Raw genomic sequence first — 13,141 nt, 5'->3', positions numbered from 1 at the left:
CTTCAGGGGCAGCCCCATGTAGAGCGTGGTTGCAGTGTCCTGGGCTCCATGGGGAAGCCAGATTCACTTAACAACTATGTTACTAACTCAACAGTGTTAAGTGATTCACTTAACAATGATTCACTTAAAAACTCTGACAAGAAAGGTAATAAAATGGGGTAAAACTCACTTAACAACTGTGTCACTTAGCAACAGAAATTTTGGACTCAATTGCGGTCATAAGTTGAGGACTATCTGTAGTGAGTTGGTCTTCCAGTGTTCAATTTAACAAACCAGCAACAACGACCTTTCCTTCAACTCTCCTAGTTTTTTTGGCGAAATAAGCAAAACCTCTTTTATTGTGCAATTGCAGAACAAGAACTCACCAGCGCTAACAAGTTACTAGAATTGTTTCAGTGTGAACTGAAATGACAATGGAAGCATACATGGGTATAGGAATGCAGCCTGCTGCAATCATATTATAAGCATGGAGAACTTTTTTTTTTCATTTACACTAGTGTAAATTACTAGCGTGGAGAAGCATCTCACTACTATCCCTGCTGAACATGGGAATGTATTGGCTGAACAAGAGCAAAGGGATGACTTCATAAAGAAGAAACCGTGACCCGTCAAAACCGTGCTTGACTAAACCCCGCCCGATTAAACCGCGTCGCTGACATCATCAACAGGGCGACAACAGCCAGCGCAGAGAAAGAAGGGCGCTTTAAATAGCGCTTTGAAAGCAAGCCGATTCAACTTAAGGTAAGGGTTAGGTTTAGGGTTAGGTTTAGGGTTAGGGTTAGGGTTAGGGTTAGGGTTAGGTTAAGGGTTAAGGTTAGGTTTAGGGTTAGGTTAAGGGTTAGGTTTAGGGTTAGTTAAGGGTTAGGTTTAGGGTTAGGTTTAGGATTAGGTTTAGGGGGGGTTAGGTTTAGGGGTTAATTTTAGGTTTAGGGTTTACAGCGTGCTTCTGTCTCCGCGCTGTTGTCGCCCTGTTGATGACATCAGCGACGCGGTTTAGTCGAGCGCGGTTTAGTCGAGCGCGGTTTTGTGGGTGAACCGGAAGAAACTACATAAAAAGCATTCACAAGGACGGTTATTTTAATAAAATACATTATTTCTCTAGAGTTTCTATATGCGGGTCAATTACACTGTATCTGTATAACAAAACTTTCAAAAACATATAGGCAATGTTAATTGCACATTCTTTCAAATTGGGTTTAACTTTTTTTTTCCTCTTTTCCAAACAAAATATAGAATCACACGTATAAGGAAAAAAAATGCATTGAGAAATTTCAGAAAAATTGCTCCAGAGCAGTGGTGAAATTCACATTTTTTTACTACCAGTTCTGTGGGCGTGGCTTAGTGGGTGTGGCAGGGAAAGGTTACTGCAAAATCCCCATTCCTTCCCCACTCCTGGAGGAAAGATATTGCAAAAATCTCCATTCCCACCCCACTATGGGGCCAGCCAGAAGTGGTATTTGCTGGTTCTCCGAACTACTCAAAATTTCTACTACCGGTTCTCCAGAACCTGTCAGAACCTGCTGAATTTCACCCCTGCTCCGCAGTATAATTTTAAAACAATGCATGCAACTCGATGCATGCTTTCAGATGTCAGCCAGAAGAGGAAGAGGAGGGAAGGAAAGGGAAGCTTTCTTCTCAATTTAGGAAAGAAGTCTGGTGACATTCCTTGCTTCAGAGAGAGGCAGAATGCAAATGTCTTTCCAAAAAGAAGGGATGGCTCTTTGGAAGCCCTGTTCTGCCTTAATCATAAAAGCTGCTGACTCATGGCCTAGTGAATCAGAGTTTTTACTCAGGCCAAATAACAGCAGAAAGAACTACACCTTTGTGATCCAGGTGGTTTCAAGGAAGCCTTCCCTCTCCTGCTTCAAGTGATTCCTTATTTATCTTCGTGGGAAGTGAAGTCAGCTCTCCATCCAGCTCTTTTAGCAAAGTAACGCCAAATCAACTATTTGGCACATTTAAATATATAGCATGTTTTTCCCCCCTCTCTTAACTCAAAAACAGGCACCCCAAATGAGATCAAGTGGGAACATGAGATTTAATCCTTCCCTTTGACATATGATGGACATCGGACATGTCCCGTGGGTCAATAGAAGTCATTTTTTCTACCATGGGCATTAATGGAACTTTTTTTAAAAATTAATTATCTCTGAGTCGATACAAGGGGAAGACACAATTGCATTGATGGCTTGAAGGAATAATCCCTGTATGTTCGTGTTGCAATCCCAATCTGGGTCAAAATCCTCAGGCTTTCCTGGAGAAAAATAAGGGAGAGAGATCCATGGAATTGGCAGAAATGCCAAAAACTGACTAACTGGTGAAAGACAAAAGCCTGTGTGGTTTTATTTAGAGCCGAGGTGGTGCAGTGGTTAAAGTGCAGTACTGCAGGCCACTTCAGCTGACTGTTATCTGCAGTTCTGCGGTTCAAATCTCACCGGCTCAAGGTTGACTCAGCCTTCCATCCTTCCGAGGTGGGTAAAATGACGACCCGGATTGTTGTTGGGGGCAATATGCTGACTCTGTAAACCGCTTAGAGAGGGCTGAAAGCCCTATGAAGCGGTATATAAGTCTAACTGCTATTGCTATTGTTATTGCTATTTCCATTTATAGGCCACTTTTGGACTTCTTTCTTGACAAAGGTAAAAAATAAAGTTTGGATTTTAGGATTCGATTACTAGATTTGTTATTATGAAAATGCCATATTTTTATGTTCATATTGTTAGACATATTTCCTGTATCTTTTATGCTTTTTTATGCTTATGTTTAAATTTAGAGTAAGAGATTTTTTCTTTGAATAATGTTAATGTTATCTTGATTGTTTAATCTGTATATTTTTGTGGCTTTGGTTTAATTTCAGTTAAGAGCTTAGTGTGCTAAAGAAAGTCATCCCCCTTTTCATTCTTCACCTTTTCCCCTCTTCTATCCTCTCCTTCCTAGTTTTTCTTTTTGTTATTTTGTATATCTTTTTGAGATTTAAATACATTTTAAAAAGCAACAAAATCCTCAGCCTTTCCTTTTGAATTAAAAAAAAAAACAATCACAAAAATAGACACACCGAAAACTGCATGCTGTAACTTAACATGGTTAAGGTAGCCAAGAAACAGATAATTTTGAAGAACTGTTAGAAAAAAACAAATTACACATAATCAAGTCAATTCTTCAGCCTATTTTTGATATCTTACAACTGAGAGTTTAGGTAGTTGTGTACTGAATTTTCAAAATGTGCAGTGCTTACCAAATTATAAAGTTCATTATTTCCTAAATCTAGTTCTTCTAGTCTCTGCAGCTGGGCAACTGACCTGAAAAATCAGGAACAATATAATTTTAAAATATCATAAACACAAAGTTTAGCATTGTAATTAGATTAGGACATTCTTAATATGATTTATATACTATTAAAACACTCTGTCAGCTCTGGGACATTATCCCAGATTAGGATAATGTCAGCGTTCCAAGTATCATGTAGAATTAAATCAGAGTCCAAGGCAAAACGATCCTGAAAGTTCCAATTTAATAAATCAGACATCTTAGGCACATCTGTGCAAAATCCCAATTCTGGAAATGACACCAGAATCCCACCCAGTTAAAAGTTCATGATCTTGTCCCCGCACCCACAATCCATCACATGGTCCAATCTTCTTCTTCCACGCTGGCATCCACACCCAGATGCTTCCGGTCAATTTTTATTTTGAAAACAACACATTCTACCCCTTGCTATTCTCCCCACCCTCCTTAATGAGAGTGTGGCAGGCCAAAGATTCTTAAAGGAACCGTTGCAGGCCTGACACACTCATGTCCATAATCTTTAATTGGGAGAAATGGTGCCTCGTCATAGGGCAAAACCTCTTGAACCAAGGTACTTCAATCAAATGGGCTAACTTACAGAAAGTGTTCAAAATCTAGGACCCATGACTGACTCTCATGGAACTGACATTCAGGAAACTTTATAAAACATATTATGACATAACATTATCCTAAAGTATTTTATGACATAACCAAAACGTCAAAAATTATTTCCTGTGATCAACTCCTGATGCTTGACTGTGCTATACAGATCAATGTATTTTCAAGGCAGATACATCTCTGAATATCTCTCTGAATTTCCAAGGGCTTTTCAAATGCATTAAAAGCTCTGCCATTGTTGAAGCGATTGAGGAATCTGGTAAGGAAAGAATGACCCAAGAGGGCATGCGTTGTCTAGATTTTCCGAGCATTACATCAATTAGTGTTAATAAAGACATTGATTGATTGATTGATTTTGTGTCATCAAGTCATTTTTGACTCCTAACAAACCACACAGATTTTCTCCATGATGAAATAAAGACATTACTCTTCAGTAATATCCATTTCCTGCTGGAAAATTTATTCTATTCTTTAATTCCATTTCCATATTCAGGGAATATGGAAATGGAATTACTTGAGAGACCGCCTGCTGCCAATTACCTCCAATAGACCGATTAGATCCCACAGATTAGGCCTCCTCCGAATTCCATCCGCCGGCCAATGCCGACTGGCGACTACCTGGAGGAGAGCCTTCTCTGTGGCTGCTCCAACCCTCTGGAACGAGCTCCCCGTGGAGATTCGAACCCTCACCACCCTCCAGGCCTTCCACAAAGCCCTTAAAACCTGGCTGTTCCGACAGGCCTGGGGCTAAAGAGTTTTTGCCCCCCTTCTCGAATGGTATGGTTGTTGCGTGTTTTTAAATTTTGTATTGTTATGTCTCGTCTTTTTATCCCCCTGTCTGTACCCCTTCCCTGATTGAATTGTGAGCCGCCCTGAGTCCCCTTTGGGGAAAAGGGCGGCATATAAATGTAATAAATCCAATCCAATCCAATCCAACAAAAGATTCTCAATTCATGCTGTCCACGCATACAAGACAAACAGAGAAAATACTTACTCGGGTAAATACGTTAATAGATTCTCCCTTAATTCCAGTGACGCCAGGTTATAGAGGCTAGAGACACAGAATAAATATGGTTAATCTTTTGTGACATTAAAAAAAATGCTACGAAAGAAAACAAAAAGTAGGTGTTGCAAATAGAACGTCCCAGGCATTTCCTTAAAGTCTAAGTAAGCCGGTAGATATATTACCTAAGCTGGTTTTTGCATAAGTTGAAATCTACACCAAGCAATATTTCTGACTAGGTAAGCCAAGGAGCAAGGAGCAGAACTGGTGGGAAGAAGATGCTGAGAGATACCAGACTTTTTAGATGGTAGAAGATGGTTTCCCCCACCCTATGGGTTAGATCAGATCAACAGAGCCGAGGTGGCGCAGTGGTTAGGGTGCAGTACTGCAGGCCACTTCAGCTGACGGTGATCTGCAGTTCAGCGGTTCAAATCTCACCGGCTCAAGGTTGACTCAGCCTTCCATCCTTCCGAGGTGGGTGAAATGAGGACCCGGACTGTGGGGGCAAGTTGCTGACTCAATTTGCTAAAAAAATCTGTAAACCGCTTAGAGAGGGCTGAAAGCCCTATGAAGCGGTATATAAGTCTAATAAATAAATAAATAAATAAACAAGCTCCACACAGGCCTAAAACTACTTTTATTAACATTGGCAGTAGTAACAGAATCTTGCAAGTATGACTGGGCTTCCTTTCTTTATTCTTTTAAATTAATGTAAATTGGAGGGGGGGTGCCTGTTTGAGACATTTTCATATTTCTCTCTTCTCCTTTGGGCTTAAGCAATGTTCATCTACTTGCTTTGGTAGCAGATCGTCCTTCTTCCCATCAATGTCATTCTCTTTATCCTCTACCAGTGGTGGGTTTCAAAAAATTTTGGAACCTACTCTGTGGGTGTGGCTTCCTTTGTGGGAGTGGCTTGCTGGCCATGTGACCTGGTGGGAGTGGCTTGCCGCCATGTGTTCTCTCTCTCTCTCTCTCTCTCTCTCTCTCTCTCTCTCTCCTTCCTTTTGTCTCTGTCCCTTTTTTCTTTTTTTCTTTCATCTCTCTCTCACTCTTTTTCTTTTTTTCTTTTTTTATTTCTTTCTTCCTTTCTTCCTTTATTTCTGTCTGTCTGTCTGTCTGTCTGTCTCTCTCTCTCTCTCTCTCTCTCTCTCTCTCTCTCTCTGTGAGAGAGAGAGAGTGGTGGGTTTCAAAAAAATTTGGAACCTCTTCTGTAGGTGTGGCCTGCTTTCCGGGTCCACTGGTGGAACCTCTTCTAACCGGTTCGGTGGATTTGACGAACTGGTTCTACCGAATAGGTGCGAACTGGTAGGCACCCACCTCTGGCCTCTACAGATCACGAGTGGGGCAGTGCCACTAGGCATCCCTCCAAGTGCCCTACCTGCCATGAAGGAGGCCAAATCACTACACTCCTGGTAAGTGCACCATTTTCTTTATTCAATACCAATAGCAGTTAGACTTATATACCGCTTCATAGGGCTTTCAGCCTTCTCTAAGCGGTTTACAGAGTCAGCATATCGCCCCCACAGTCTGGGTCCTCATTTCTGAATGTACAGTAATTTGATTTATTGGCTTGATCGTTAAGATTTAAGGGATTAGCCATAGAAGGATCAATTAAAAGGATCCTATTCATAGCATTTCATAATGAAGTTCTCACTGTAAATGACCTTATACGGGCTAAGTTTTTCATTGTCGCCTCTTCATAATACAGTAAAAGTCTATATCACCATAGTAACATTTTCCCTCTCTGCGCTTTATTTAGGACTAAATGGAGCACAAAGAATTGGATATTTTCCCCAATGCTATAATCTGTTTTAATCCTTCAATTTCAAAATAAAAATAGCAATATATCCGCATTTTCTAAAACATAGCTGCCTTTGCCTTGGTAATGGATTCTAGGGGGAAAAAATGCCAAAGTAATCATTTGTAAAAAGCTCCAGAGAACTTAACAGAACGGCCATATGCTAGAACCACATTTGTCAGGTGACAAAATTTTGCCTTACTTGGCAGATGTGTAAACACAGGGGTGGGAATGATAGTATTGTAGTTAGGGAAGTATAAAAGAAAAGAAAATTGAGTTTATCTGTCACAGTGCATGTCTTTGAGCTATTGGCTAAGTATTAGCAAACATATTAGTTTCTTAATGTGCAAACTTGAATTCTAAACTTTTGACACAGTAATTGCAACTTGCTAATAAAATCTAACTTAGCCATTTTGGCTTAATAGCAATAGCAATAGCAATAGTAGTTAGACTTATATACCGCTTCATAGGGCTTTCAGCCCTCTCTAAGCGGTTTACAGAGTCGGCATATCGCCCCCACAGTCTGGGTCTTCATTTCACCTACCTTGGAAGGATGGAAGGCTGAGTCAACCTTGAGCCGGTGAGATTAGAACCGCTGAACTGCAGGTAACAGTCAGCTGAAGTGGCCTGCAGTACTTAAGGATAACCCCTAGATATGAACCAGGCTGCAAATTACTAAAAATGTCAGAAGGTATTCTCCACCCCATCGAAATCCGGACCCTTACCACCCTTCCGGCTTTCCGCAAAGCTACTAAGACCTGGTTGTTCCGGCAGGCCTGGGGCTGTTGAATCTTCCAACCCCATCCGAGGTATGAATGTTGCCATATTTTTAAATTGTTTATCTTTTTACTTTTATTTTGTACCCCCCTTCCCCCCAGATGGCTAGCCGCCCTGAGTCTCTCGGGAATAGGACGGCATACAAATTAAATAAACCTTAACCTTAACCTTCCTTGAACCAAGAAATCGCTGAAGCTGTGCGATGATTTTAAGAATCGCTAAACGCTATACAACACACTTTCCTGTATTCCTGGAGGTTTCTCAAAGCTTGAGAAAGGGCAGTGCCATCCACCATTCCATTAATAGGTAGCCCATTTGTAAATAAGGGGTTCCAATAAATACACTTTTGAGTTAAAATACTGAGTTAGGAACAGAACCTGTTCTTAATCTAGAGATTGCTGCTTTCTGCATCATTACCAAGCAAACTGCAGGATGGTAGGTGACATTTTGCCCTGCTCCAGACCAGCACCACTCTTCTTTAATAGTTGTATAAGGAATACTCTTTTCTCAATTCTCTGGGTTAGTATGCAATATTCTTAAGCAGATCCACCTTGCTCACCAAGTAAAATAATTCACAGGATTCTGGCTATGAATTTCCTTTTCTTATAGAACCTCCCAGTATTCTGATATACAGTACGAGATCTCAATCTTAATCAGTACAACTACAAATTGAGCTCAAAATTTATGTTGCTAAAAAAAAAAAGACATTAGTTAAGTGTGTTTTGCCCCGTTTTAAGACCTTTTTGGCCACATCACTGCAGATGTTAAATTGGTAACATGGTTGTTAGGTGAAACTGGTTTCCCACAATTGACTTTGCCGAGGTGGCGCAGTAGTTAGGGTGCAGTACTGCAGGCCACTTCAGCTGACTGTTATCTGCAGTTCAGCGGTTCTAATCTCACCGGCTCAAGGTTGACTCAGCCTTCCATCCTTCCGAGGTGGGTGAAATGAGGACCCAGACTGTGGGGGCAATATGCCGACTCTGTAAACATCTTAGAGAGAGCTGTAAAGCACTTTGGAGCAGTATATAAGTCTAACTGCTATTGCTATTGCTATTGTCAGAAGGTCGCAAAACAGAATCACGTGATCTTGCAAAATGTCATTAATATGAGTGAGTTGCCAACTATCTGAATTTTGATCACGAGACCACGGGGATGCTGCAACTTTCATCAGTGTGAAAAATTATCGTAAGTCACTTTTTCCAGTGACGTTATAACTTTGAACATCTCTAAATGAACTGTAGTAAATTGAGGACCAATTGGGTTGCTTATTGATTGGGCCATAGAATTATTTATTTATTTATTTATTTGTTTGTTTGTTTGTTTATTTATTTATTAGACTTATATACCGCTTTGTAGGGCTTTCAGCCCTCTCTAAGCAGTTTACAAATTTTTTTTAACAAATTGAGTCAGCATATTGCCCCCACAATCTGGGTCCTCATTTCACCCACCTCGGAAGGATGGAATGCTGAGTCGACCTTGAGCCGGTGAGATTTGAACCGCTGAACTGCAGATCACAGTCAGCTAAAGTGGCCTGCAGTACTGCACCCTAATCACTGCGCCACCTCGGCTCTTATCATGGATCATGAATCATGGATTTATAATACTGGCCTATTCTAGAGATGTATCGGGTCAGAAATTATGTGCACATTTTGAATGCTATGGTGGAAAAATGGTTTTTCAGCCAAATCTCAGAAAACCATATGTTTTAGGAACGCTTAAATATTCCATGCAAGCTAATAGCTTCGTCAACATAAGAGAAGATGCAATTTCTTAAATAAATAAGAGTGTTGCTTTCTTCCTTGAGTATTCCAGATGTCACTTCTGGTTTGAAGTATAGAACCTATCAGGAGCCTTAGGGAATACATTCCAAAACAAGTTGGCTGGGTTTTAAATTAGAGCCATGCTTTACACAGCAGTTTCTCATCCACATGTGAATTTGTAAAGCAATCTTGGCTAGGCATTAGAGCTGTTAACTAGTAATTACACATGTTGTGTATACATCTAATTGAACAGCCATTTCCAGGTTCTGCCAGTTGCAAAATGCAGTTTGGTTTCTCAGCATTCCAAAAACATATTAAGCAATAAAATAAATATATTAAAATCACAGATCTCACACTAACAGTAAAATGTGGAGAGTGCTCAGAAGACCATACCAGGAATTCTAAATATGTGTTCTTCTTACTCATGAGGAGGGAAATGGGCTGCTTTTGGGTTTCTGTATGTAGAAGGAAATTCAGCTGAGGCCCCTTGTGATTTAGAATCCTGAAAACTGAAAGTAACTTCTAACTTACTCACAAAGCACCTAGAGTAAGAGGGGGGGGAAACAGTCCTGTTGCCATGTGCCCTCCACATCTGGCGTGACCTGACAAATGCGCGCACGTCAAAAGCACGCCGACAAAACCACGGAGCTAAAACCGCGACATCATCAACGCGCCGACAACAGCGCGCCGACAGAAGCGCGATTTAAGTTAAGGTAAGGGTTAGGGTCAGGGTCAGGGTTAGGGTGAGGGTGAGGGTGAGGGTTAGGGTTAGGGTTAGAGTTAGGGTTACAGCGCGTTACTTATATGTTTGTTTTCAGCTATAAACTGTATTGCTCCATGAATTATATTTCAAGCATAATTTTATACTTGATGACCAACCAAAATGTTACTTCCCTGAATAATGATATACACAGGCAACACTAACTGAAAACAAAATTGCAAAGTAAACTTGAAGAAAAGAGGGGAAAATACTTTTTTTTTTCAATCTGAGATTGAATATCAAAATTCTTGAGCTAATATGTGGGCTTAACAGATTGCATATTATAAAAAAGAGAACATTTAGAAAAGAGAAAAGCAAGTGTGTGTTTTTTTCCGAGTATGATTTTATAATATTTTCTTCTCACCTATGAAGTCTAATTTTACAGTGGTACATCCTGTTCAATAATCTCCAAGCTCCGTGCAATAAAAAATTGAACACTGAAGAAAATTATCTTGACTTTAAAAAAAAAATTGTCATTTTTGTTTCTGAAGTTATATTGATTTAAAATGGTAGCTAGCTATATTTAGCCCTTTTAATATGCAGATCCTCCAGAGATGTCTAAAATATCTGCATATCTTAAGGACTATTCGAACGAGAGATACAAACAAGACTGGAAAAAATGGATTGACTATATTCAAAATAAATATGGGTCGAGGAAATTTCAGGTAGCTTATGATTAAGATCAGAAATGATGCAAATTGTTTATAGTTAGCCTAGCAAGGAGGAGCTAAGCTCAATTCAAAGACGTTATTAATTTTCTACTTTCTATTTAAGTATATTTTAAACTGTTTTTGTTAAAGATTTATACCTTGTATTGGTTCTGGAAAGACAGGGGGGGAAGGTTGGGGGGGAGGGGGGGAGGGAGCGGAGTTTACTAAGTTGGAGGAGGAGTGTTGGATTTTAAGGTATTATGATTGTACATGTATACTGCTATTTTTTCTTTTTTATGTATATTGAAATGGAATTATAAATACCATCAACACAAAAGGGAGTTTGCTCAGAAGCTGAAATGCACCAAGTGAATTAGAGGAAGAGTGGGAAGCAGAGGAGAGAAGAAAGATAGGAAGAGAGAGATAGGAGAGAGGGTGAGGGGGGAAGATGAGGGGTATAAGGAGGAGTGGTAAGGGGAGAGAGGAGAAGGAGAAAGGCAGGGGAAGTAGAGTAGAAAATGATAGAGGGAAGACAGGACGTAGAAGAGTGGGAAGCAGAGAAGAAAGATAGGAAGAGAGGGACAGGCGAGAGGGTGAAGGGGGAAGATGAGGTGTATAAGGAGGAGTGGTAAGGGGAGAGAGGAGAAGGAGAAAGGAAGGGGAAGTAGAGTAGAAAATGATGGAGGGAGGAAAGGATGTAGAAAGGGGAAGGAGAGAGGGGGAAGAAAGATAAGGTATAAATATGGTGTATGGAGAGCAGAAGAGCCAATAACTGGTGTTTTTTTCCCCCTTTGGTAGTTGATGGTAAGATGAATTGATGTAATTACTTAATAATACAACATGATATTGACTATGTAATAGTATACATGTGATTATATGCTATGAAAATGGAAAATAAAAAAAAATTCTATGCAATATGCAGATCCTCATTTCTATTCCAGTCAAAAGATGGTTTAACTTCAAACAAATCCTCACCAGGAATTATAGATTGAAATGCTTAGGAAAAGAATCCATCCTCCAGGATTTTCATTTTACTTTGAAAACCAAAGTCTATCAACGTGAATTAGAAATAAACTGGAGGATTGAAAAGTATTTATGCCAAATGCAAGAGAACCTTGCTGTAAAAGCAAGGAAAAATCAGTGACGCAGCTATTTCTACCAAGCATCAACAAACATGAAGAGGCCAACATGTAAATTATACGCAGAAGAATTGTAAGTTTATATTTTCATGTAAGACATCTGTTATCTGCATCATGTCATTTTGACATTTCCCATTTTTTACTGTTTATAGGTTTTACATATGTTTATTGAAGGGCAGCATACTTTCATTTTATATAGAAAAGAATATATTTAAAACCATCCTCGGGCCAAAGGAGGATTCTAGACTGAAATTGTGCTGGATGCCATTCATAAGTTGAAGCTGAAATGGAGATTCCTCCATTCCTACATTTTTAGTAGACCCACTACTCCACGTGCAAATGATCCAGGATATTAACAATGCCCTTGGCCTGTAGGGGACTGTTGTCTGAAATACTCATGAGGATCTAAATTTATATCTAAAGTCCATTTGTGACACATTTTAGATTTCAAACATTCTGTAAGTGAAAAAGCTTACTTTCCAATATTTTCAGGTAGTGCTTGAAGAGAGATGTCATTCGCAGAGAGACATGTTAAATTCTGTAATTCAGGAAAGCTTTCCGGCAACCTATAGAGAAAAAGTTAAAACTTATCCTTGAGAATGACAAAGAGTAAATTCAATTCTCCGGAAGGAAACCTGGCATTATTAACGTTTCAAGTTTATTTACTGGAAATAGTATATTTGGTTTTAGTTGGAAGTTTATAAAGCAGGAAGCAAACACTCCTGGAGACATGAATAGAATTAAAATCATATATCCACAGCAAGCCTTGAAACTCTAGATTGTATTCATAATATGAAAAATATGCTTGGTTTATCACAAATAAAGACCGCCTCCTGCCAATTACCTCCCAAAGACCGATTCGATCGCACAGACCTGGCCTTCTCCGGATTCCATCTGCCAGCCAATGCCAGCTGGCGACCCCCCGGGGGAGAGCCTTCTCTGTTGCAGCTCCGGCCCTCTGGAACGACCTCCCCGTTGAGATCCGGTCCCTTACTACCCTCCCAGCCTTCCGTAAAGCTACTAAGTCCTGGCTGCTCCGGCAGGCCTGGGGCTGTTGAAGTATCCAGCCCCACTTTAATTGTGTATGCTGTTGTATTTTAAATTGTTGTTTTGTCTTATTTATCCCACTCCCCTTCTTATTGTAAGCCGCCCGGAGTCCTCCGGGAGTGGGCGGCATACAAAACCAATAAACTCAAACTCAAACTCAAATATTTCTGTATATATGATTTAGAATTTACTGGGTCTTTGGAAAGTTCCGTTCCTTCCCTTCCCTTTATCCTGCCTTTATTATTTTTATAAATAACTCAAGGCATTAAACGTACATAATATTCCTTCCTCCTCCTCTTTCCCT

The 13,141-nt window shown here is 40.0% G+C and overlaps 1 protein-coding gene across 1 annotated transcript in view; it reads right to left on the bottom strand.

The window, feature by feature from the left end:
* Positions 1-13,141, bottom strand: part of LRRC1 (leucine rich repeat containing 1) — a 110,152-nt gene that overhangs the window by 50,989 nt on the left and 46,022 nt on the right. The window contains exons 4-6 of the mRNA XM_032216858.1: positions 12,267-12,356; positions 4,898-4,954; positions 3,236-3,299 (exon numbers count right to left, since the gene is read on the bottom strand). Of these exons, the coding sequence (XP_032072749.1) occupies positions 3,236-3,299; positions 4,898-4,954; positions 12,267-12,356 (211 nt within the window). The remainder of the gene's footprint in view (positions 1-3,235; positions 3,300-4,897; positions 4,955-12,266; positions 12,357-13,141) is intronic.

The sequence above is a fragment of the Thamnophis elegans genome, chromosome 4, assembly GCF_009769535.1.
Source record: "Thamnophis elegans isolate rThaEle1 chromosome 4, rThaEle1.pri, whole genome shotgun sequence".
Taxonomy (NCBI): Eukaryota; Metazoa; Chordata; class Lepidosauria; order Squamata; family Colubridae; genus Thamnophis; species Thamnophis elegans.
Note: the sequence above shows the minus strand (reverse complement) of the source record. Positions and strands in the feature narration are given on the sequence as shown.